This window comes from Doryrhamphus excisus, linkage group LG16 (assembly GCF_037039965.1).
Source record: "Doryrhamphus excisus strain RoL-2023G ecotype Guam linkage group LG16, RoL_Dexc_Guam_v1.1, whole genome shotgun sequence".
In the NCBI taxonomy this organism is placed as follows: domain Eukaryota; kingdom Metazoa; phylum Chordata; class Actinopteri; order Syngnathiformes; family Syngnathidae; genus Doryrhamphus; species Doryrhamphus excisus.
Window position 1 is genome coordinate 12,417,348 of NC_136372.1, and position 24,684 is coordinate 12,442,031.

The 24,684-nt window shown below is 40.5% G+C and overlaps 1 protein-coding gene across 3 annotated transcripts; it reads right to left on the minus strand.

The window, feature by feature from the left end:
• Nucleotides 1-1,664: 1,664 nt before the first annotated feature.
• LOC131102969 (choline transporter-like protein 2) lies at nucleotides 1,665-24,684 on the minus strand. 3 transcript variants are annotated; one of them, XM_058048705.2, is made up of 22 exons: nucleotides 16,338-16,593; nucleotides 14,255-14,303; nucleotides 14,109-14,182; nucleotides 13,934-14,012; nucleotides 11,243-11,327; nucleotides 10,998-11,111; nucleotides 10,855-10,918; nucleotides 10,382-10,505; nucleotides 10,026-10,109; nucleotides 9,827-9,939; nucleotides 8,712-8,843; nucleotides 8,401-8,500; nucleotides 8,086-8,178; nucleotides 7,879-7,963; nucleotides 7,532-7,794; nucleotides 7,368-7,462; nucleotides 6,440-6,543; nucleotides 6,279-6,352; nucleotides 6,126-6,196; nucleotides 5,926-6,014; nucleotides 4,731-4,815; nucleotides 1,665-2,255 (listed from the first exon to the last, which is right to left on the minus strand). In XM_058048705.2, the coding sequence occupies exons 1-22, from the start codon at nucleotides 16,369-16,371 to the stop codon at nucleotides 2,155-2,157; spliced, it is 2,112 nt and encodes a 703-aa protein (XP_057904688.2). In that variant the 5' UTR covers nucleotides 16,372-16,593; the 3' UTR covers nucleotides 1,665-2,154. The 3 variants fall into 3 exon arrangements, with proteins under 3 accessions (XP_057904688.2, XP_057904689.2, XP_057904687.2); XM_058048706.2 differs by lacking the exons at nucleotides 1,665-2,255; nucleotides 16,338-16,593 and adding exons at nucleotides 2,262-4,357; nucleotides 24,491-24,684; XM_058048704.2 differs by lacking the exon at nucleotides 1,665-2,255 and adding an exon at nucleotides 2,262-4,357 and having other exon boundaries at nucleotides 16,338-16,595.

Genomic DNA, 24,684 nt, shown 5'->3' on the forward strand with positions numbered 1-24,684 from the left:
AAAGACCAGATGAGACAGCTCTAGAAGGCTACATTAATCCATGCTAAAGGACTAGGTAGGACAGCTCTAGTCAGACTAGGTAGGAGAGCTCTATAAGGCTACATCAATTAATGCTAAATGACAAGGTAGCACATCTCTTGTCAGACTAGATAGGACAGCTGTAGAAGGCTACGTCAATCCATGGTAAAAGACTAGGTAGGACAGCTCTATAGTCAGACTAGATAGGACAGCTCAAGAAAGCTACACCAGTTCATGCTAAAAGACTAGGTAGGACAGCCCTAGTCAGACCAGATAGGAGAACTCTATAAGGCTCCATCAGTTAATGCTAAATGACGAGGTAGCACATCTCTTGTCAGACTAGATAGGACAGCTCTAGAAGGCTACGTCAATCCATGGTAAAAGACTAGGTAGGACAGCTCCATAGTCAGACTAGATAGGACAGCTCAAGAAAGCTACATCAGTTCATGCTAAAAGACCAGATGAGACAGCTCTAGAAGGCTACATTGCTAAATCAATTCATGCTAAAAGACTAGGTAGGACAGCTCTAGTCAGACCAGATAGGAGAGCTCTATAAGGCTACATCAATTAATGCTAAACGACGAGGTAGCACATCTCTAGCCAGGCTAGATAGGACAGCTCTCGAAGGCAACATCAATCCATGCTAAAAGACTAGGTAGGACGGCTCTATAGTCAGACTAGATAGGAGAGCCCTATAAGGCTACAACCAACCAATGAATGCTAAACGATTACATTAAGAAGGCTTCATCAGTTAATGCCCAAGAACTAGGTAGGCCAGCCCTGGTGTGACTAGATAGGACAGCTGTACGTCAGTTCGTCAGAGGTTAATTTTACCCCAGTGGTGGATTTTACAGGCAAACGTCCTGTATTTACTTAGTATTGGATCAATAGCAGCATTTTTCAGTATAGTCCCACACTATCCACCATTTAAAGAGCAGCACAGTTTTGATTGTAGCTTTTATTCAAGCTCATGTTACAAATCCAGAAGCAGGCATTGTCAGATCAGTGGATACTCCTCTCAGGTGTTCCACTTGAAGGGAAAAAAAATCTCATTGCCTTGTCGACCTTTGATATTTAAATATTTGACATGGAAACATCCTCACACATATATTACCCACATGCTGTTTATCATGTTTGTAGTTACCAAGGCCACGGAGGTCGGTATCAAGTGCATACCAGCCAGTGTTAAGGGCTCCACTCGGGCTGCTCAGGTGTTCTCCATGGAGACTGGAATGAAAGCCACCCCTCGCTGGCCGCCGGGCTTTGTTAATCACTCAAGACCGATGACGCACAAATGCTGAGAAAACCTTTTGTGGTGTGACTCCTGAATGGTTAGTGAAACCCAAATGAAGTCATACTGTTTATCCTGCAGCAAATAAACCTCATGACACTTGGAACCCTGAATGAGCTTTGTGCTGTGGATTATTACATCAAAATGTATTACACAATTAGTTACACAGCATTTAGAAACAATAGTGTACATTTTGTATTACCTATTACATAATTTAAGTTGTAACCTTCATAAACAGCTAACTGGGAGCAGGAAAACGTACATAAACATTGCCACCAAGAGGCCAACTGACGCAAAGCTACACATCACCTCCCAACGTAGACGCATTTAAATTAGCGTCAAGAACACACACAAGTATAAAACAATTTGTTTTATTTCAAAAATATTATTAGTGACCTCCATATACATGAAATAGACATAAAAAATGATCTGAAAAGTATTACAACAACAAAAAAAACATGCAGTGTGCACCTCAAATTGGTGGTGCAATGGCTTTGGTACACAAACAATGCAAAGAAATGTCTTTACATACATTATATATATATATATATATATAATGTTATACATTTTCAAGGAAAAACTCCAAGGATAACTATTACTTTTAAACTTATAGTCATGTACCTTAAATATGACAAAATATAGAAAACTGCGCTCTTAACCTTACTGCACTGCAAATGTACAAAACCGCTTCGATGTTTTAAAATCCACCAAGCTTCATATTAAAACATTTGATATGGCGACGATCATTTAGGCTGTTTCCCGTGCTCTTCTCTACACACGGTGAGTTCAGGCGACCTACCCTTACCACGGTAATGCTGCCACTGGCAGCACAGAGGAAAAATGCTCTAAGAAACTCGCGTGTTCTTCTTGTTCAGGACTTGGCGGAGGCTCTCAGGCATGAGGTATGGCCTTTCGGGACTCCCGTCGTTTCTCTCCAGATCCTCCACTGGAAAGATTCAAAAACACACGTCATGATTATTGTTTGGAAGGTGTGCAGATGTCAGACTATCATTAAAATAAACCATGGTGCAATTAGCAGATTAGGATTAAATGTACATTTTCCTGATGCTTTATTAGAGCAAGTACATTGAGAAATGTGTTCTTCAAAGGTTGGAGGTGTTGCCATCAAACGGTTGATTTACAGTAAAAACAAGCATTGTAAGGCAATTGAAGGTGCAACAAGGTTATTTATACAGTAGATCCCCCCACTCCATTTTCGCAGCGGTTTCAACTCAAGACCAGTGCTTTCTGATCTGCATTTGCAATAAAAATTACAATTATTATTCAGCTCCAGAACCCTCCCACTTTCTCTTTTCCGCTGCAACCCAATCCAGATTTAAGCCCTCACATACTTAAAAATTTTAAATGTATAATATATTTTTTGGGGCGGCACGGCGGACGAGTGGTTAGCGCGCAGACCTCACAGCTAGGAGACGAGGGTTCAATTCCACCCTCGGCCATCTCTGTGTGGAGTTTGCATGTTCTCCCCGTGCATGCGTGGGTTTTCTCCGGGTACTCCGGTTTCCTCCCACATTCCAAAAACATGCTAGGTTAATTGGCGACTCCAAATTGTCCATAGGTATGAATGTGAGTGTGAATGGTTGTTTGTCTATATGTGCCCTGTGATTGGCTGGCGACCAGTCCAGGGTGTACCCCGCCTCTTGCCTGAAACAGCTAGGATAGGCTCCAGCACCCCCCGCGACCCTTGTGAGGATAAGCGGTAGAAAATGAATGAATATATTTTTTGCATGTGTCACAGCACAACTATGGTGCATTCAAGGACTGCCGTCCAAAAAACTATTAAAGCATAAACATATACATATTGTGGGCTCTCTAGTAGAGGGGTGTCACGACAACCTTTTCACTACCAATAACAATATTGCAGCCGATACCGAGATGAAGTGATATTACACAAATAGTCAGCAACAGGGTAAACAAGGAAAACACACCTACTCACTTCTGTGGTATACTTTCATCCATATGAGGCTTGAGGTGCCCGATAAAGCATTTAAGCCCGATGTTACTCACCGCCATCCCGGACCGGCTCTTTTCTGTATGAATTTATCATGCTTTGCATGTTTTGGTCGGCATAAGTTGTTTGGCGGTTTTCATCGCATCCATGGTCGTGCAAAAATTTGGGGTGTACGACAACTATGGGGCCGGTATTGGACGCTGTACCAATTAATTCACCCAAAAAACTTCATGGTGTCCACAAGTAAAAACCACGTTCTTACCTAAATCGTTAAATCGCTATCAGTTTAAGCTTAAGCTTTAAATTTGGGGTTGGTCTTTTTCAACTTCCCCGGTTCTGTTCCATCATGAGAAATGTTTGAAACTGCGTTGACGTCAGCCCCACTCTTTGCTACTTTATTAGCACATCAGACGGATGGACGGATTTTAGATGCAAACTGATCTCAATATCCGATCTTGCAAAGTCACACTTAGAAATTATTTCCGACTTAACGGTGGATGAGAAAAAAAACTGCCTTTTTTTGCCCCTGAGAAAAACTGCAAAATCAAAAAATTTTGGACCGTGAGTGCTGAATCACCAATGTGAGGGGATCCACTGTATTCATATTGGTACAGATCAAATTTGGTTTACATTCCATAGGAGGCATGGGAGGAAATTAGGCACATTGTGACTTGACATGGCTAATAAATTACAGTCACATTTCCCAACACCGAATTCCAACGTATTTTCTGACACACTTGACAATGCAACGAAATGGGAGACCATGCAATTGTGTCCGAATGCCAAGACCGTCATGAAACATCACAGTAGAAGAAAACATCCCTGTGTTGAGAGATGCTTCTAATTTGAGGAAGTGTTTTTGTCAACAGAAGTCTCGTCTATTAAGATTATGTCCTCCTCTTCCTCCTTATCCTCCTCATCCTCCTCCTTAGCTTGTTGTTGCTGCTGAGTGCCGTCATCTTCATCCTGAGAAGCTGGTGGATCCTCAGTCTTGTTCTTCAACAGAATCTCAGCCAAAGTAGGGGACATGTAATAAGGCCTCGAGGCTGAACCGTCATTGCGCTCCAGGTCTTCACCTTGATTCGTGTGTGTGTGTGTGTGTGTGTGTATGTGTCAATGCATGAGACATTTAGTATTTGTAGGAAAATAAAGGTGTTAAAAAGAAGGAAAGCAAAGGTGAGTGCGTTTTAAGGAATAAGAAAAAGGAGGAAAAAAGACAAAGAGAGAAAGAGAAAGTCAACCAGCAGGCAAGCAAGAAAAAAAGTTCCCACAGGTTAGAAAAATGCATTTTGACACCGCAAGCCACATTACTCATTTGAAAAATGTTAGCTTTCATTAAGACACACATTGTCATGCAGTAGAACCTTCCTGGCAACCCGACGCAAAGCAGTTATTGAACGATCCAGTCCGCAAAAACACAAAGTGACCGACTGAGGAAGCTTTACTTACAGAAACAGAGGAAAAGTGTGTCCACACACATGGAATACACGCTGAAGAATCCGTGGGCAATGATGTAGGAGCAAACCACCACAGTCTGGCGAGGACACAAGCATTAAACATACATGACATAACGATATACAGTAGGTTATTCATTGGGGAACTAGGTTATAAATTCAATATTTTCATAGTTAGCAGAAAAAACCTGTACGACCCTTCAAATAAGACAGTAGAGCCCTCTAAACATAGAACAACACCCCTACAGTCACAGTTATACAATATATGGTAATGGTTTTACTTCATTTGAACATGCATCAGATTACAATTGAATGCATCCCATAATCAGTTCACAGTTCCACATGTCCAAAAGGAGTAGGAAGAAGCAAAGCTTATTAAATCCTACCCCTCCATCTGGTACTTCTACAATCAGTAATTTACATTTGTTCACTTCCTGCTTTCTTAATATAATTTTTTTTTTAATTTTTGTCACGTACTGAAGTATGAGGTGATATGACCATCCAATGACATAATGGGTACCATCGTAACTGTCAATATAGTGATATGTATAGCACATCATGACAACTTTTTTGATATATTTTTAAAGATGTACATCAAGGGTCTCAAACACGCGGCCCGTGGGCCAAATGTGGCCCGCAGGACACTAGTTTGAGGCCCCCGCCTTGATATCAAAGTTTAATGTTAGTGCGGCCCGCGCAAGTTTGATATGGATGCTGTATGGTATCATGTACCCAGAAAAAAATATTACGTTTGATTAATGTTCATGTTAAAGGTTAAATAACTTAATAGTTAACCTCCCTATCCGTGTGGAAGTGGTAAGTTTTTGGCGATTAAGTTTAAAGGAAATAACTTGTAAGCTATCGTTTAGGTCGCTAGCTCTCTAGTTTGCGAGTTAGCATGTGTCTCAAGACCCTGCAGTTGCACAATATGTTGTAAATAAAAAAAGTATAAATGTGACTATAGTCGTGTTTTGTCATGTCTACAGGGCTCTAATAATGCTTTGTTCATTTTAATCTGAAAAAATAATTTGTCTACCCACCAACTATATGTGGTTTCTGAAGTTTTGATTATAATTATATTTATTTATTACTGATTGATTGATTTTCTTTATTCTTGATTTGTTTATTTATTTTTCATCTTATAAGCGTTAGAAAAGGAATGAATGAATGATCAAGTTTCAAACACTCACCAGTATGGATACCCAGTAATAGTGGAGATGGGGTGCCGTGTCCTCAAAGGCCTTCACTCTCCCAGAGAAGAAGAAAAAAGCAAAGATTCCTGAAAAACAAACAAGGGTATATATATTATTTCCGTCAATACCGTATGTTCAGTTTAAGAGAAAAAAAAATAGGGAGACATTGTCACACAGACAAGACGGCAAAAACTCACCCACAAGTCCGACAACGAGCAGTTTTCCCAAAAACAAGAGAAAATCTGTCACATTGTTCAATACAGCCACCCTATGAATGAAAAGAACGAATTGTAATTTTGTAAGGATTGCACCCTGCATCAAGTCATTTGCTGTAGTAAAAAAACACTAACCTGATAATATTCCTCATGAGAAGAAAGAAGGCATCCCTGGCAGAAGTGCAGAAGTTTTTGCCATATATTGCCACCTAAGGGCCAAATGTGAGAAGTAGAAAAATCACACAAACGTCTCAACTGAGCGCTCACACCAAAGTTAAACGCGACACACAACTCACCATAATGTACGCATTTCTATTGAGGAACTTAATGAACTTCTCCAGGCACCAGAAGCAGCACTTCAGACAACACAAGAGGAACTTGGTAAACTTATTATGGGCTCCTGGGGAGGGACAATGTTTCAGAGATATGTCAGTAAGATCATTTCATCAATCATTTCATCATCAAAGATCACATTAGCTTTTATTTGTGGTCCGGTTAAGCTTATTTTCATTCATTCATTGAGCTTGGAGCCTATCCCAGCTGTCTTCAGGTGAGAGGCGGACTGGACTGGTGGCCAGCCAATCACAGGGCACATATAGACAAACAACCATTCACACTCACATTCATACCTATGGACAATTTGGAGTCGCCAATTAACCTAGCATGTTTTTGGTATGTGGGAGGAAAACAGAGTACCCGGACAAAACCCACGCATTCACGGGGAGAACATGCAAACTCCACACAGAGATGGCCGAGGGTGGAATCAAACTCCAGTTTCCTAGCCCTGTGGCCTGCGCGCTAACCACTCTCCCTACCGTGCAGCCCTAGCTTATTGTTCATTCATTCATTAATGTTCTACCGCTTATGCTCACGAGGGTCGCGGGCTTGCTGGAGCCTATCCCAGCTGTCTTCAGGCGAGAGGCGGAGTATACAATGGACTGGCCAGCCAATCACAGGGCACATATAGACAAACAACCATTCACACTCACATTCATACCTATGGACAAGGATGGCCAAGGGTGGAATTAAACTCCAGTTTCCTAGTTGTGTGGCCTGCGCGCTAACCACTCTAGCTTATTTTCATTCAATGAAAATAATGTTACATTTGAAATAGTATAATGACGTGAACATTTATTACATATATCCAATATGTACTGTATTGGACTCTGCTTAATAAGACCTCAATACTTACTTATATATACTTTTGTTATGTGTATGACCCACCTTTGAGTTTATGGTCCAGATACTCCAGCAGAACCCTGATGACCTGGACAATTGAAAGGATCAGAGAACCAAAAGCCAGAGTTCCTGTGTGATACCTAAAGTGTTATTAAAAACAAGTAGTTTAGGACAATGCAAAAATAGAAAAAAATAAAATAAATACACACCTGAGAGATCTCCCGAGGGCCGAAAAGATCGGCAAGGAAGGCATGTCGTCCGGCTTGACAAAAGCCCAGTAGTAGGAGGCAAACGCCCCCGCCAAGGTCATCTGTCCCAGCGCTATGACAAAGTTGGCACACCAAAAGAAGAGGAAGACGTTGTAGAACTGCAGGCCGATCAGGTATTTGTGGTAAACAGTGTCTCCGCCGTAGTAGGCAAAAAGGCACTCGGAGTCAGGGCAGGTCTTCAACATCTCGGATGTACTGTAGTTCTGTGGACAGGTCAGGTCAGGTCAGGTGAAACATGTTCCAACATTTTACAGCCAAAAGATGACCGCGTGGAATCTCCAACTCACATCTGGATTGCATGTTTCTGTTGAGTGCTTGCAGTCCGTCTTGTTGAATACTTTGTAGACGGGCTCATTTGAGGTAGACAGGAAACTGAACACCCATGTCAAGGACTACAATGACGGTATTGGTTCATGTCTGAAAAATTGACTCCCTTCATTGTTGGATGATCTGACCACTCCGCTACGGTGTTACCGCTTCTCTTGAAAGGATACACGGCAGTCACTGCCCAGTAGGCGATGACCACGGCCAGGAGCAGAAAAGTGAAGAGTGGGTAGAAAAGCGAACACATCACATGTCCAATCGCCCTGGGAACACATTAACAACTTACATTTAGCCCATGTCAAATATAATGTAGCATTAGCAGTGTTTCCCACAGGACTGCAATCTATCTGTGGTATTATAACAACTTTTTTTTTAATAAGTATCACCAAATGTGACTGTGGTGATCTAAATTTATTTGTGGCGGGCCCCACAAATACATTCATGCGTGGGAAACACTGATTAGTTGAAATGTGGACGCTACTAACTTGCTGGCTTCTTTAATGAGTGCTATGGCAATTAGGATCCTTTTCCTGAGGAAGATGAGCAGTAGGATGATTATGACCTCCACGATGGCAAGGATGATCACTAGTAGGAGAAGGTGGAATTAGGAGGGTACATCGCAGTACAGTACAGTTCAGTTCAGCATCAGTAACAAAGATGTAAGTGAGGGGATCCACTAATTTGCCTCTGGGTACCCCTACACCTGCGGTTGACGCCCAAATGAGAGGGTACCAAACCAAACTGTACTGCTTGGAGGACCAGTGCATAACATCAGTATGCTGCATGTGCAACTTACTGAAGACTAGCCAGGTCTGTCTGAGCTGAAGGTAGATGGTGAAGTCCGCCTGCAAGCCGAGCTCCTGTAGGGTCACATCAGCACCGGCCTTTCCCTCCAGGCTTGCATACTCCATGTAGCAGTGAAAGATACCTATGTATGTATGTATGAACACATACGTTTCTATTGCGGTAGTCACAATTATCATTTCACAGTCGACTGCAGAGTGACGAGCGGTGTGTGGAATGGTCTATAGCACCTTCAATGTGAATGTTCACCATGATTGAAGTGCATCCTGAGTCTCTTAGGCCAGGATATTTCAATCTTTCTTTGCGGTTTGACTAATTAACTAGTTGCGGTTAGGTCTGGAACTAATTAACTATGATAAATGAGGTGTTTGTATGGAAGCCCGTTTCCGCAAGTGAAAAAAAAAATCGAAATTACGAGATAGAAATTCGAACTTACTAGATTCATTCATTCATTCATTCATTCATTTTCTACCGCCTAACCCAGCTGTCTTTGGGCGAGAGGTGGGGTACACCCTGGACTGGTCGCCAGCCAATCACAGGGCACATATAGACAAACAACCATTCACACTCACATTCATACCTATGGACAATTTGGAGTCGCCAATTAACCTAGCATGTTTTTGGAATGTGGGAGGAAACCGGAGTACCCGGAGAAAACCCACGCACGCACGGGAAGAACATGCAAACTCCACACAGAGATGGCCACGGGTGGAATTGAACTCGGGTCTCCTAGCTGTGAGGTCTGCGCGCTAACCAACAGGAGGAGGGGTGCTGCTGCTGTGACTCTTCTACAAAGCTATCTCAGAATTTCGACTTTCCATCTCATAATTTCGACTTTCCATCTCATAATTTCGACTTTCCATCTCATAATTTCGACTTTCCATATCATAATTTCGACTTTCCATATCATAATTTCGACTTACCATTGGGATAATTTTTTTTTCTCAGTGGCGGAAATGGGCTTCCATAGTTTAGGTTGATTTATAGGGGACCTATAATGTTGTATTAGCGTGTTAAGCTATTCCTTATACAGGCGCTCCGGAATACAAATGTCTCATTTCCCATTTACGGCGTAAATCCAGGACATTTAAATTGATCGAGTCTTACCGTATCCTAGGACAAGTATCACCAAGGCGATTATGACCCAGACCATGATCCCTGCGAGGAAGCGTAGGATGATGATGAAGATCAAACTGAGGACCGTCGCCATGACTAAACATCTGGAGAAAGTAAAAGACAGTTAACAAGTAAGACAAAAGCCAGTTCTTCGATGAAATCCATCAGTGTGTGGAAAATGACAGCTTACAACAGGATCCAGTACCAGGACTTGGTGTAATCCTCGAAGATCTTCATGACCACCTGACGAGCTTCAAGAGCGAGAGACACATTCCTGTTTGTGGGGAGAGTAAGGGGGCATCACTTCATTTCAATTTCATCATTTTTAACCATAGATTCACTTCACATTATAGGATTTTTTTTTGTAAATCGAGTAAAATACAGTAAGTATTTGGCACCTACAGTACAGATCTGTTGTTAAGAAGCTTCTCTTTTCATTACAGGGCTTGCTCCCTTTGCTCAAGCCAGCACACGTTAATGATACAATCAATAACATGTATGCTATCATGCAATGTGATTTCCTGGTTTGCCCCCACCAGTACTTACTTCACTGCAGGTACAAGCTCTTTGGCATTTATCTGTTTTCCGCTTTCATCGGGAAAAGTAGTTGCTTCCCCCACCATTATCTCTCCTTTGTTTTTGCTCAAAGCAGGGAGGCATCTACGAAAGACTAGAAGAAGAAATGATTAGGAGGCTTTTCTTGTACAATGTTTAAGGTCTGAATTTGTGGCTCTCTTATACAAACATGGCCTTAGATGGGAACTTTTTTGGGGAATTGACATGTGAAAGAATATAATCTATAATGGAATTAAGAGGCGATGGTTGCTTCTTCTCCCACGGCGGCTTAGACTGGGGCTACGGTGGCCGGCAGGAGCACAAGAACCAAAGTCCAAAGTTGTTTTTCTTACAGATTTAAAAAGGCAAATTTTAATAACAACCATTTTTATCTCCTCTGACACATACAAAACTGCACATAGAGAAAGTACAGAGCTTGGATAATATGGAGGGATTGAACTCACCAGGCGTGCTGGGGATCAAAACACCAGGACACACACCTGACTTGAGGAACTCTACCTTATTGGCCTTCAAATGAGATGGATACATTTAATAGTTAATATGCCATATGTACATTGGGGGAAATTATGTAAATTAAGACACATGCCAGCAGATTTTGGACATCCGCGCTTTCCTTGCAGAAGGGTTTATACATTGGCCAGTCCGAAGCCGTCACAAGGGTCAACGTCTTGAATTCCGTAGGGCATTTCTCCACACATATCTAACGGGGGGGATGGATGGAGGGTTGCATCAGCACAGGAAATGCGTCTATGCGCCTGAAATAACTAAGATTTACTGTAGAGGAAACAGAAGCATGTTTATGATGATAAATGTGTTGCGTGATGCTTCCACCTGGGTGGTTGGACACTGGAACGTCAGCAGAACCATGGGGCTGGCACACTTCATGATGTTGAAGTAAAACAGCAGTGGCTTGCTCCTTTTGAAAGCACAGAAAACACAGAAAATTATGGCTACTTGTTAAATAATGCTTTTGTTTTTGTTTTTTATTTATCCAGTCATTCATCACCTATGATGATTTGTCCCTTTTTTAAAATAAATTGTATTCATACTATATTCATATTCATTTACTATAAACATCTCTGTAGATCAGGGGTGTCCATTCTGCTGCCAAGAGGCCTTTTAGTCAAAATACTGAAAGACGTAGTCAACCATGGCTGAAGAGGCCAACATGACGGTGAAAAAAAAATTCCCCTCTCAATCCATGTGGAAGTGGTACATTTTCCGCTTTGTCCCTTCTCCACTCCGTTTCAAACATTCTTTAGTTTAGAATCAATAAAGTGAAGGCTAACTAGTTAGCTCCGAGTGCTACAATGACGACAGTCTTGTGTCACTTCAGAGATCCCATAGCCTGTGCGGAAGCGGTGCGAAATGTGGAGTAAACAAAGCCAGCAGTACTATCAGTGTGTACATGGATGTAGTATGTACAATACAATTAATTTAGTTAAGACTGGCTACCCTGTATATCAATCAAGTGGTAAACATCCTAGTGAGAATGGATGATAGGCTGTCTTCTCTGTGCCATGTGATCGAAAAGTCATAATATTATGAGAAATATTATGAGAAACAGGGAACTGCACTTTTTTTTATTTTGCCCATCGTTCACAATCCTTATGTGAAACATGAACACATATTTCTTCCCCTTTTCTGTGCATTCTAGCGCAAGAAAACAAGTTAATATGAGCTAGCTAACAACAGACGTCATGAGAAATATTTTGACGCTAAAGCCCTCACCAAAAAAAACGGCAACAGTGGCCCATTTACATAACATAACATTAACATAATATTACTGTAGCAGCTAGCATAAAAAACTATTTTTATTTAGCGGACTAACACGACGCCTTGCTAACTGCTAGCCTCAACGTCATTCACAGACGGAAGAGTGGATACCTTTCAATTTCGTGTGTTCGTTTGCCATCAAAATGTTTTACCCAAACACTAGAGCACACGTCTTTGTGCTGGAAGACACAGCCATCCCAAGGAGAGCAGACATTATAAGTGTATGCTGTTGCTCATGGAACTGGCATAAGAATGTCGATACTGTAACTATTAGTTATAAGTTATCATCAGTGTACATGTTTTGGATCGAACCCGTAGCCTAGAGGTTGGGAAACGACCACTCTTCCACTTGAGCCACGTGATTGGAAAGCTGCAGAACTATTGTGAATTGAGATGAATGTGTATGTAAATGAATGTAAAAATAAATGATACCCACATTCATTGCTTCTGTTTTTGCACCATATCGAGTAGTGGAAAGATGATTTATCTTAAGATGCAATGAGGAAATGAAACTTTGCCGTTGCCACAGGGACTTTTCTGTGCACAGCTGCTTGTTGCAGGTGAAAAGTAGAGCAGGGAGTATACACCAAAACCACTTCGGTATGGACTGATGTTACTGTAATGTTGGTGAGAACAGCAGCCTTTTATGAATATTGTGAATTATCTCACAACAGGGACAATAATCCTTAACACAAGCTACTGCTGGGGCTCGAAACCAAGCTAAACTTCTTTCAGGGCTCACTTCCAAATGCGCAGACCTCATTATCTGAAACGTTGGCATCGTTTAACATAAGAATAAAACATTAGAACTACATTTATAAGTCAGAAAAGTGGAAAAAGCATAATAGTTCCTTTAAATTTTTCTGTTATATTTACTATATTGAGCCATACAGGTGCAAAGATGACAACGTGTCTTATTTCATGTATTATAACGTTAAAAAACGTTTTTTTGTGGAATCTTACTTGGTGAAAATTCACTTATGCCTGTCAGGTCAATTGTCAATTCATCACAATCAATGAGGGTTTACCATATTTTCATTGTAATTTCTATCAGGGATGTCCGATCCTTATTGGTCCGATATCAGCATAGGGATGCAATATCGGTTGATATCGGTATCAGATTATTTTTTTTTAAATGCTGTAAACAACACAAGCGTGTTGATTCCACCACAGGAGATATGTCATCTTACACATATTGGTATCGGAAATTAGTTGGACAATATCGGCATATGGGTTTTCATCAAAAAAGCCAGTATCGGACATCCCTAATTTCTATATATTGTATTCAATATACAATATTGTATTGTATGTATTGTATAGGGGCGGCACGGCAGTCTAGTGGTTAGCGCGCAGACCTCACAGCTAGGAGTCCAGGGTTCAATTCCAACTCCTCTCTGTGTGGAGTTTGCATGTTTGCGTGGGTTTTCTCCGGGTACTACTCTGGTTTCCTCCCACATTCCAAAAACATGCTAGGTTAATTGGCGACTCCAAATTGTCCATAGGTATGAATGTGAGTGTGAATGGTTGTTTGTCTATATGTGCCCTGTGATTGGCTGGCGACCAGGGTGTACCCCGCCTCTCGCCCAAAGACAGCTGGGATAGGCTCCAGCAGCCCCCGCGACCCTCGTGAGGAAAAAGCGGTAGAAAATGAATGAATGTATTGTATAGTATATATTCTATCTGTTGTCGGCTTGCTATGAATGTTCCTTAGACCAGCAAAGTGGGGGAAAAAAAACAATTACTCACTCAAGTTCGCCTTGCCCACAGAATTGGCCTCTGCTGTCTGTGGGATAGATCACCTTTCTGGGGTCACCCTGCGACCAAGCTGGACCATGAATTAAAAAAAAGTTAGTTATTGTTAGTTATTAGTTATTGAAGATATAAAACATTTTAACATGTAAACAAAAAAAAGTCACCTTACCAAGTATTCCCACTGCAATATAAGCCAGTATGGCAAGAACGAAGATGATGCAGCACACAATATCTGTGCAGCCCCTGGAGAAATGAAATGTTTGAAGACTTAGTTCCAATCCCCAATAATACTTCCTAAGTCCCATCAACACTCACCTATTGTGGATCGGGCCCTTGAACGTGGGATCATACTTCCTGGGCTCGCCTGTGTAACAAAAAGGTTCATTTAATCTTAGACATCTTTATTATGTCTCAGCCACATGACGGACACAGAAGGCTTCTTAAAAAAGAAAATATACCATCTTCCTACCATTCTCACTAGAGGCAGACACGCCTGGCAACCCAACAAATTCCTCCCTGGTGACTCAGTACAATGCAAGCCAAGCCATGAGGAAAAAGTGAGTGCATTTAAGCTACACGGCTGTCGTTTCCTGTGCTATATTCACCCAGACAATAGCATTACTCTAAAATGTGATGAAGGCAAGTTAAGTAAAAGCGGTGCCAAGTGGTGACAACAAGGCATCATGAAGGCGTAGTAGTTTAATTTAGTAGTGGATTATTCTAGTAACATTAAAATAGCTCAGATAACCAAGCAATGAGGGGGAGATGACCCGTTCTGGGCTGTAAGTTGGTCAAAATCAAGCGCTCCTTTTCTGTGGTGTGCTGCAAAAGGTTTGTAGTAGCTAAACCTGGTGCGTTCGCTAGGTCTGTTGTCTGATGTAAGGCTTGCTTGTTAAAGAACCCCCCTCGAGAGCTCACTTGTAAACAACCACGGCTTCGATCCTGTGGGACTTATCACCGTTTCTGCGGAGGGAACAGTCTACAACACCCGGTGCCTGTTCCCATCACCTTGCCGTATGAAATGTGCAAACGTTTTTCCAGAGACCCGAGGACTCAATAGAACTGATTTCATTTGCAGAAAGAAAGGTGCTGATTAGTGATGTCATGACAAGGTTTTTCCAAATACAGATTTGTTTGACTCAACTATCCATCCATTCATCCTTATATCCCAGAGGCGGGGTACACCCTGGACTGGTCACCAGCCAATCGCAGGGCACATATAGACAATATAGTACAGTTATAAAAATAATACAGTATTGGTTATCGGTATATGTATACAAAACTGTGGTGAAACCAGTTATACTGTTTGGCCTAGTGACAGTGCCACCGAAGACAAGACAGGAAGCAGAACTGGAGGTAGCAGAGATGAGGATGCTGAGGTTCACATTGGGAGTGACCAGGATGGATAGGATCAGGAAAAAGGAACATCAGAGGGACAATACATATCAGAGGCCTTGCAAATAAAGTCAGAGAGGCCAGACTGAGAGACAGCGAAAGAAAACAGGGTTGGATGGAAGCGATCGATTTGCTGTGGTGACCCCTTTAAGGGAAAAGCCGAAAGAGAAAGAAGAAGGTTATCGGTATCAGCATCAGTCTTAAGAAGCAGGATGTATCAGCTTGAACAAAAAAAAAACTTGTGCGTCCCTAATTATTCCATGAAACATTTACAAGGATATTAACCGTGCATGATGTTCACTACTATTGCACAGGAAACTAAATAGCTAGTCAATGAGCGCTGCTGTTGATCACGCTGGAAAGCCCTCTTAGTGTCGTGGTATAAATTACAAGTCACAAGCTCGGTTCTCAGCCTCATCTCATGAAATGAAGGAGTAATTGAACTTAATTTGACCCAAAACTTTTGATAGCACACTGAGGAGTCCCACTAGCACAGGATTAGGCATGAGAATATAAATAGTCAATATTTGGATTTAGTCGTTTTCTACAGTTTTTACAGGAAGTGATATAGTACTCAGCGTCGTCTTTGCATATCAATTATGGATGCTTTTAAGGAGATAATGCTCCAGCAAGCATTTACCAAAGTACCTCTTAGAGAAATCATAGCTTCCTGTTCGAAACATTGTGTGTTATACCACGCTGTGATGCCATATTGTATCGCTTCATTGGCAGCAGATTTTGCCAGGCTGAATCAGTTTCAAAATGCTGCTTTTTCACTAGTTTGCTCTATCAGTGGCACATGTTCAAATAAAAACAGCCGAATGTTTCCTCGTCATGGTCACACCTGCATAATCAGCAGCACACACCCAAACCTTTCCCACAAAGCTAACACTACTGCCTCAGTTTCACTCTAAACAATTCACCCGCTAGACATTTCACCCAAAAAAAGGCAGTAAGATTTAGTCTGGAGGCACAACAAAAGTGAAACAGGAAGGGTAGTTACCATGCTTTCCATAATATTGGCCTTCCTCCGGCATCTTGGAATTTTTGTGGTTAATGCTGAAATGTGCAGAGAACTCTTTTCCTTTTCCTCCAAAAAAAACAAAACACGGTATTCAACACTCTCTTAGCGCTGCTGTAGCTTTTCAAAAGCAGAGAAGAAGTAGGTATCATGTGGGGAGAAACCTGTCTAACCTGTCCCTGCTAACAACGCTCCACCCCCCGCCTCCACCTTGTTTATCCCCAAGCAAATGCCGCTTCCCAATCTGTGTTCCACCTGTGTATCCCCCTCAGTCTCCTCCCACTTGCAGAAAAAAAATGGTTTCCTGTTGTCTATAGAGACACACGAGAGGCGTGGCTGTGTGAAAGAATGGGTGAAAAGAAAATAAAGTCAAGTCATGTTGTTGTTATTGGAAACATGTGTTCTCTGAAAACAAGCGGGGGGGATATCTGGCCTCTGTTGGCGTTTTCTAAAGAAGACTTTGCATCTTTTCATTGGTTAAATTCAAACAAGGGTGTCCAAAGTGTGGCCTGTGGGCCATTTGCAGCCCATAGTTGTTTTTTTGTTGGCCCATGACTAAAGTCAGTACTCATTTTACACAAGATTACGATAAATAGATGCAATCTAATAAAAAAGTACTTGTATGAAAATAATGTATAATGTGGAAAAATATAATTATAATATAAAAAAATATAATTCTATATTTTTTGGAAAAATTTTGTTGAAAATAAAGTTATAATAATAATAATTTGGTGAAAATATGGAAATAAAGTCATAGTATTATGAGAAGATTTACCATAACAAAGTTATGAAAGTTATAAAAAAAATAAAAATTGAAAAAAACAGCTGTAATTTTATGAGAATAAAGTCCAAAGTCCAAAAAAGTAAAATTTACAAGATTGAATAAAATATTACAATAAAGTTAAAATAATCAAGTTGAAGTATAAAAGAAAAAATATTGTTTTTAAAGACAACAATATGACAAAAAATGTTCTAATTTTGGAAAAAAAAACAATTTTAAGAGAATTTCAAATTCTTACCAGAAAAAAATTAAGTAAAATAAAATAATAAAATAAGTTTTAGTATCATTGGGTTGATTTCATCTTTATTTATTAGTTCAAGTCATAATATTATGTGAACCACAAAAATAATTAGGTCAGGAGAAAGTGAGAATATGACAATAAAGTCATAATTTTAAGAATAGAAAAAGGACAAATATTTACAAACAAATCAGGGGGAAAAAAAACTCCCAGCAAAAATGACAAGCATTCTAGCATCCTTTCATTTAAGTGCAAAGTTTGGACACCGTGGAGCTAACATGAATAAACTGTGCTAACTGCAATCAAAATGCAAAGGTGGTATGGCTTTATGCCAACATTTCCATCTTGACGGCTGCTAGCACAAGTGAAATGAAAGACAAACAGTAATCTGTGTGATGTTGCGTCTACTGTCAGAGACATGCGCTGCATGAACAAAGCTGTAAAGGAGAGGAAATGCAACGAATATTTATACCAGAAGGAAAACATGACCGCACATTTCCATCCGCGTCATTTGTATTGCGCATGAAAAAAGACGTTCGGTTCAGGATTTGGATTTGCACCAAAAGCACAACACTCATTACAGGGGACCATCCACTATGCCAAGAAAGGTTTGAGTGATAAATTAATATGAATAAATAACAGGATGTTTTCAGTGATGCGGGGTGGTGGCTTTTTAATCTGGTAAAAGCTCTCCCACAGGACCTAATCCAATTCCAACTATATAATATGATCACTGGGCGTGCAATTAGATTTCCAACCTTATTAAGATAATGCTTACTTAGAACAGGTTTTAGAAAAGTACTCGCCAGTGAGGTTAATCTGTAAAAAGCTTTCAGTTTGCTGGGCAGCATAAAGATTGGGACTTCGACAACGAAGGGCGCAACGCATCAGGATAAGACAAAAGCCAGATGTGGAGATGCTGTCCTTGTACAAGCCAGTGCGGCCTGTAGGGATGGCAAACTCAATTCCCTTATAATGACTCATCACAAATAAGATGCTCTGCTGTGCCCCCTTGAGGGACCCGTGAATCAGTCTTCATTGGGCACCCCTTAAGGGTGGCGTCAATATCTAGTTGACAGTGTGGGTTTGTAGCTCGATGCTAATGCTCTCAGCTGTCATTCACCAGACCCTAGTTTGAGGCCTGGACCAGGCGGGCGAGTTACATTGGTGCCATGACCCGGGTTTAAGGGGTCAGGGTAGCAGATGCCAGGTGGCCCACTCCCTGATGCCTTTAGAGTCCTGTTGGACAGCAAGCTAAGGTACTGTGGACCCTGGTTAGAACTAAAGAAATTAGTATAGACCCTGGTTAGAACTAAAGAAAGATGTATAGACCCTGGTTAGAACTAAAGAAATATATATAGATCCTGGTTAGAACTAAATAAATATGTATAGACCCTGGTTAGAACTAATTAAATATATATATACCCTGGTTAGAACTAAAGAAATATGCATAGACCCTGGTTAGAACTAAAAAAGTATGTATAGACCCTAGTTGGAACTAAAGAAATATGTATAGACCCTGGTTAGAACTAAAGAAATGTATATAGATCCTGGTTAGAACCAAAGAAATATGTGGAGACCCTGGTTAGAACTAAAGAAATATGTATAGACCCTGGTTCGAACTAAAGAAATATATATAGACCCTGGTTAGAACTAAAGAAATATGTATAGACCCTGGTTAGAACTAAAGAAGTATGTATAGACCCTGGTCAGAACTAAAGAAATGTATCTATATCCTGGTTAGAACCAAAGAAATATGTGTAGACCCTGGTTAGAACTAAAGAAATATGTATAGACCCTGGTTAGAACTAAAGAAGTATGTATAGACCCTGGTTAGAACCAAAGAAATATGTTTTTATCTTGGTTAGAACTAAAGTAGCATGTATAGACCCTGGTTAGAACGAACAAAATATGTATAGACCCTGGTTAGAACTAAAGAACTATGTATATACCCTGGTTAGAACTAAAGAAATATGTATAGACCTTGGTTAGAACTAAAGAACTATGTATATACCCTGGTTAGAACTAAAGAAATATGTATAGACCCTGATCAGAACTAAAGAAATGTATATATATCCTGGTTAGAACCAAAGAAATATTTGTAGACCCTGGTTAGAACTAAAGAAATATGTGTAGACCCTGGTTAGAACTAAAGAAATATGTATAGACCCTGGTTAGAACTAAAGAAATATGTATAGACCCTGGTTAGAACTAAAAAAGTATGTATGGACCCTGGTTAGAATCAAAGAAATTTGTTTTTACCTTGGTTAGAACTAAAGAAGCATGTATAGACCCTGGTTAGAACTAAAAAACTATGTATAGACCCTGGTCAGAACTAAGGAACTATGTATAGACCCTGGTTAGAACTAAAGGACTATGTATAGACCCTGGTTAGAACTAAAGAAGCATGTATAGACCCTGGTTAGAACTAAAGAACTATGTATAGACCCTGGTTAGAACTAAAGAACTATGTATAGACCCTGGTTAGAACTAAAGGACTATGTATAGACCCTGGTTAGAACTAAAGAAGCATGTATAGACCCTGGTTAGAACTAAAGAACTATGTATAGACCCTGGTTAGAACTAAAGAACTATGTATAGACCCTGGTTAGAACTAAAGGACTATGTATAGACCCTGGTTAGAACTAAAGAAGCATGTATAGACCCTGGTTAGAACTAAAGAACTATGTATAGACCCTGGTTAGAACTAAGGAACTATGTATAGACCCTGGTTAGAACTAAAGGACTATGTATAGACCCTGGTTAGAACTAAAGAAGCATGTATAGACCCTGGTTAGAACTAAAGAACTATGTATAGACCCTGGTCAGAACTAAAGAACTATGTATAGACCCTGGTTAGAACTAAAGGACTATGTATAGACCCTGGTTAGAACTAAAGAAGCATGTATAGACCCTGGTTAGAACTAAAGAACTATGTATAGACCCTGGTTAGAACTAAAGGACTATGTATAGACCCTGGTTAGAACTAAAGAAGCATGTATAGACCCTGGTTAGAACTAAAGAACTATGTATAGACCCTGGTTAGAACTAAGGAACTATGTATAGACCCTGGTTAGAACTAAAGGACTATGTATAGACCCTGGTTAGAACTAAAGAAGCATGTATAGACCCTGGTTAGAACTAAAGAACTATGTATAGACCCTGGTCAGAACTAAAGAACTATGTATAGACCCTGGTTAGAACTAAAGGACTATGTATAGACCCTGGTTAGAACTAAAGAAGCATGTATAGACCCTGGTTAGAACTAAAGAACTATGTATAGACCCTGGTTAGAACTAAAAAACTATGTATAGACCCTGGTCAGAACTAAGGAGCTATGTATAGACCCTGGTTAGAACTAAAGAACTATGTATAGACCCTGGTTAGAACTAAAGGACTATGTATAGACCCTGGTTAGAACTAAAGAAGCATGTATAGACCCTGGTTAGAACTAAAGAAGCATGTATAGACCCTGGTTAGAACTAAAGGACTATGTATAGACCCTGGTTAGAACTAAAGGACTATGTATAGACCCTGGTTAGAACTAAAAAACTATGTATAGACCCTGGTTAGAACTAAAGAAGCATGTATAGACCCTGGTCAGAACTAAAGAACTATGTATAGACCCTGGTTAGAACTAAAGGACTATGTATAGACCCTGGTTAGAACTAAAGAAGCATGTATAGACCCTGGTCAGAACTAAAGAACTATGTATAGACCCTGGTCAGAACTAAAGAACTATGTATAGACCCTGGTTAGAACTAAAGGACTATGTATAGACCCTGGTTATTAGTGAGCAAATTGAAGAAAAACTAACTAAACTAATTTGATGAGAATAACATCTCAGCATATCATCATGAGTTGCTTTAAAAAATCCCCTGATTTTTCAGTGTGTGGCCCTGGTGGACAAAAGTTTGGACACGTTTGGTTTTAACCATCTTGAGGGTGCAGCTGTTGAATGCCATGCCAGTGTTCCACGTGTCTTATTACAGAGTGTGGAGAGTTAAGTCCAAGTTTAAGATCCCTGCCCCCAAAAGACACCACCATGATGACTTAAATGATTTCCCACCCTGAACACCAAGCTAGCAATAGCACATAACCGTTGCAGAGTCAGCCCTTTGTTTCAGTTAGCAGACTCACGTGATTGTGTCTGGGTTATTAGACGTACGTACTGCCACGGATTAAAGTGAAAACAGGTGGCTACAATTATGGGTAAAAAAACAAAAAAAACAACAACATAGATGGGCCAGAATGTGAAGTCGAAAGAAACTTGAGTGAATCATGTTTCAAAGCGCTCTTCTAAATATGGCTTCTAATTACAGCTCATCTGCGACAGGGCATGGCTGCTTCAGATCCTGTCATGAGGGAGGTTCTTTTTTTCTCTGCGTTGTTAAAACTCAGCCTGAAATTGCTCCATCGTGTGAAGCCCACAGCTTGGAAGCAATGACAAGTTTTCTTCCATGGAAACTTGTAGCTTTGTTCCAACATTGGGAGTGGATTGAGGAGGAACTTTTCAGTGCAAGAACTGAGTTTTTATTTCAAGTCTGACCTGTGCAAACGTTCTTAAGGATTGAGATATTCCATGTCATGTTCCAAGTGTCAAATATAGCCATTTCATTAAATGTCAATACTGAAATAACTCAATTACAGTTGTAAAAAACAAAAACATGAAAAAAATACATATACAACACAGAAGCATTCTAATTGCAAATGTAGTACTCTACATTAGCCACTAGGTGTCGGTGTTTGGTGAGAGGTGATTGCCAGAAAAGACATTTATTGTGTTTACATTATCTCACGGAGCTGGACAGAGAACAAGTGGTTAGCGCGCAGGCCACACAGCTAGGAGACCCGAGTTCGATTCCACCCTTGGCCATCTGTGTGTGGACTTTGCATGGTCTCCCCGTGCATGTTCTCCGGGTACTCCGGTTTCCTCCCACATTCCAAAAACATGCTAGGTTAATTGGCGACTCCAAATTGTCCATAGGTATGAATGTGAGTGTGAATGGTTGTTTGTCTATATGTGCCCTGTGATTGGCTGGCAACCAGTCCAGGGTGTACCCCGCCTCTCACCTGAAGACAGCTGGGATAGACTCCAGCACCCCTGCAACCCTCATAGAAAATAAATGACTAAATGAACATTATCTCACAACAGGCACAAAAATGACAACATCCAACCATCCATTTTCTATGCCGCTTATCCTCACTACCATTGCGGGGGTAAGCTGTCTTCGGGCGAGAGGCGGGCTACACCCTGGACTGGTCGCCAGCCAATCACAGGGCACATATAGATAAACAACCATTCACACTCACATTCATACCTATGGACAATTTGGAGTTGCTAATGAACCTAACATGCATGTTTTTGGAATGTGGGAGGAAACTGAAGTACCTGGCGTACCCCATCTCCTGACTGTGTGGCCGACATGCTAACCACTCATCTACTGAGTAATAACATACGTACATAATAACAACATAACATAACAACAACATAATTATCATAATATCAACTGTAGGTAGCAAGAAACTCAACTCTGAACCTCCGACATCACTTCCTGTCCGCCTGCCAATCAGGTTAACATTTACACACACACACCAACAGTTTTATTTGATCATATGAGTGTAAAGCCATTTAAAGTCTATTATGGCAATTTACTTTCTCATTAGCTCTCCTATACTGTGATAGACAAATGTAAATTGTTGTTTCATGTCAAGAGGGTTCTTATAATTTTAAAAGCAGTGTTTTGAGTCTGGAACCACTAATTAACGGCGATAAAGACGACTGTTATTTGTATTAGTCAACCCATTGCCATAGATAGATTGAGGTCCTGTTGGAAACACTGGAGTCGTTCTCATTGTATTGTATTGTATGTCAAATGGTGTGATAAGTATGTACAAAATGTATCTTGTAATCTATCTTGTAAAGGGTGTTACACCACATGATTTTCAAGGATTTTAACATACCACTGTCAGGAATTTGCAGATGAATCACCACTGGTCATTACGTTAATCTGTCCATATTTGTCATAGAAATGTGTGCTGAAGTGCTAGTGAAGCGCCTGACAAACAAAACGATAAAACCATTGCATGGAAGAGTAGTACTCAATGAACTACCCCCTGTGGGATATGTTCTCTCCCAGCCGAAAACCGTGCTCTTCTGTCGTGGTCTTGTTTGTAACGTTGGGAAAGTAAAACCACATAAAACAACACCCACTCCTGGAACACAAGAATAGCTGACAAATGAATTTAAAAGGTATTTTCTAATAAGCTTAACGTGACCAAAGATGCAATTGCCTCCTACCATACCCATGTGTGGAATGTGGCGGCAACTGGACAAGCACAGGATATATTGGGACATAGGGGTACACGATGCAGACATACTTTGTGTCCCTGCAGCTCAGTGTGAGGCAGGGACTTAAACACATTCATTAGGGAGTGGCACCAAAGAAAGTACTTGTTATCAAGGGCATGGAGAAACAAATATACCATCAAGGAAATAAAAGACAACTCAAAAGACCTTGAAGCACCAAATTACACCAAATTCAATAATTTACTGCTTACCTTACATACACATTTATTACTCTTTTCTTATTAAATTTGAAATTCTGGGATTCAAAAATGTGTCCTGTGTCCTGAGCACTGCATAAACGACATACTGAATATTCACATGACAAAATGTAAACAAAGAATTGTCATACTGGACATACTGAATATTCACATAGCAAAATGTAAACAAAGAAATGTCACACTAGACACAATGCACAAACGACATACTGAATATTCACACAACAAAATGTAAACAATGAAAATATTTCAAGTGATAAGCGATATGAAAAAAGATGGCGTCTATGAACTGCATGTAAACAATAGCCAATATAATAAACGGCAGCTGAATTCCAAGCTAATGAACCATATAGCAATGCATATCCACTGGGTGGCAGAAGTGAAAGTGGTCCACTCGTTGTGGTATCGGCTAGCTAATACAACGCCCTTCACAGGACATTAAAATCCGCTAGAAACGCGTTCTTGCGAAGAACAGTGTCTTTTATTGTGGCTGAGATACAGTAGTAGTCGGTCAGTATTGGCTATCAGTACATATACAGCTTCGTACATTACCGTATTTTGGTTTCTCCTCCGGCTCCATGATGTCGGGCAGTTTCTTCCAACATAAAACTGCTCAACAGGGGGGCGACTGAGTCTATTTCCAGCCTTGAGAAGTCTTATCTTGAAAGACTTGTGTCCATGTGAACACAGGGTAAAAGTCCGCTCTAAAATCTTCACAGCCCTACTACCGTTTAAAGGGGCATTCC

Bases quoted from the DNA above. Each gene is read 5' to 3' on its own strand.
- LOC131102969 (XM_058048704.2), bottom strand. From the start codon at position 16,371: ATGCCGGAGGAAGGCCAATATTATGGAAAGCATG. The intron at 7,964-8,085 runs GTATCCTTTCAA...ATGGGTGTTCAG, and splicing joins TACTGGGCAGTGACTGCCGT to TTTCCTGTCTACCTCAAATG. The intron at 4,816-5,925 runs GTGAGTGTTTGA...TGTCCTCGCCAG, and splicing joins ATTACTGGGTATCCATACTG to ACTGTGGTGGTTTGCTCCTA.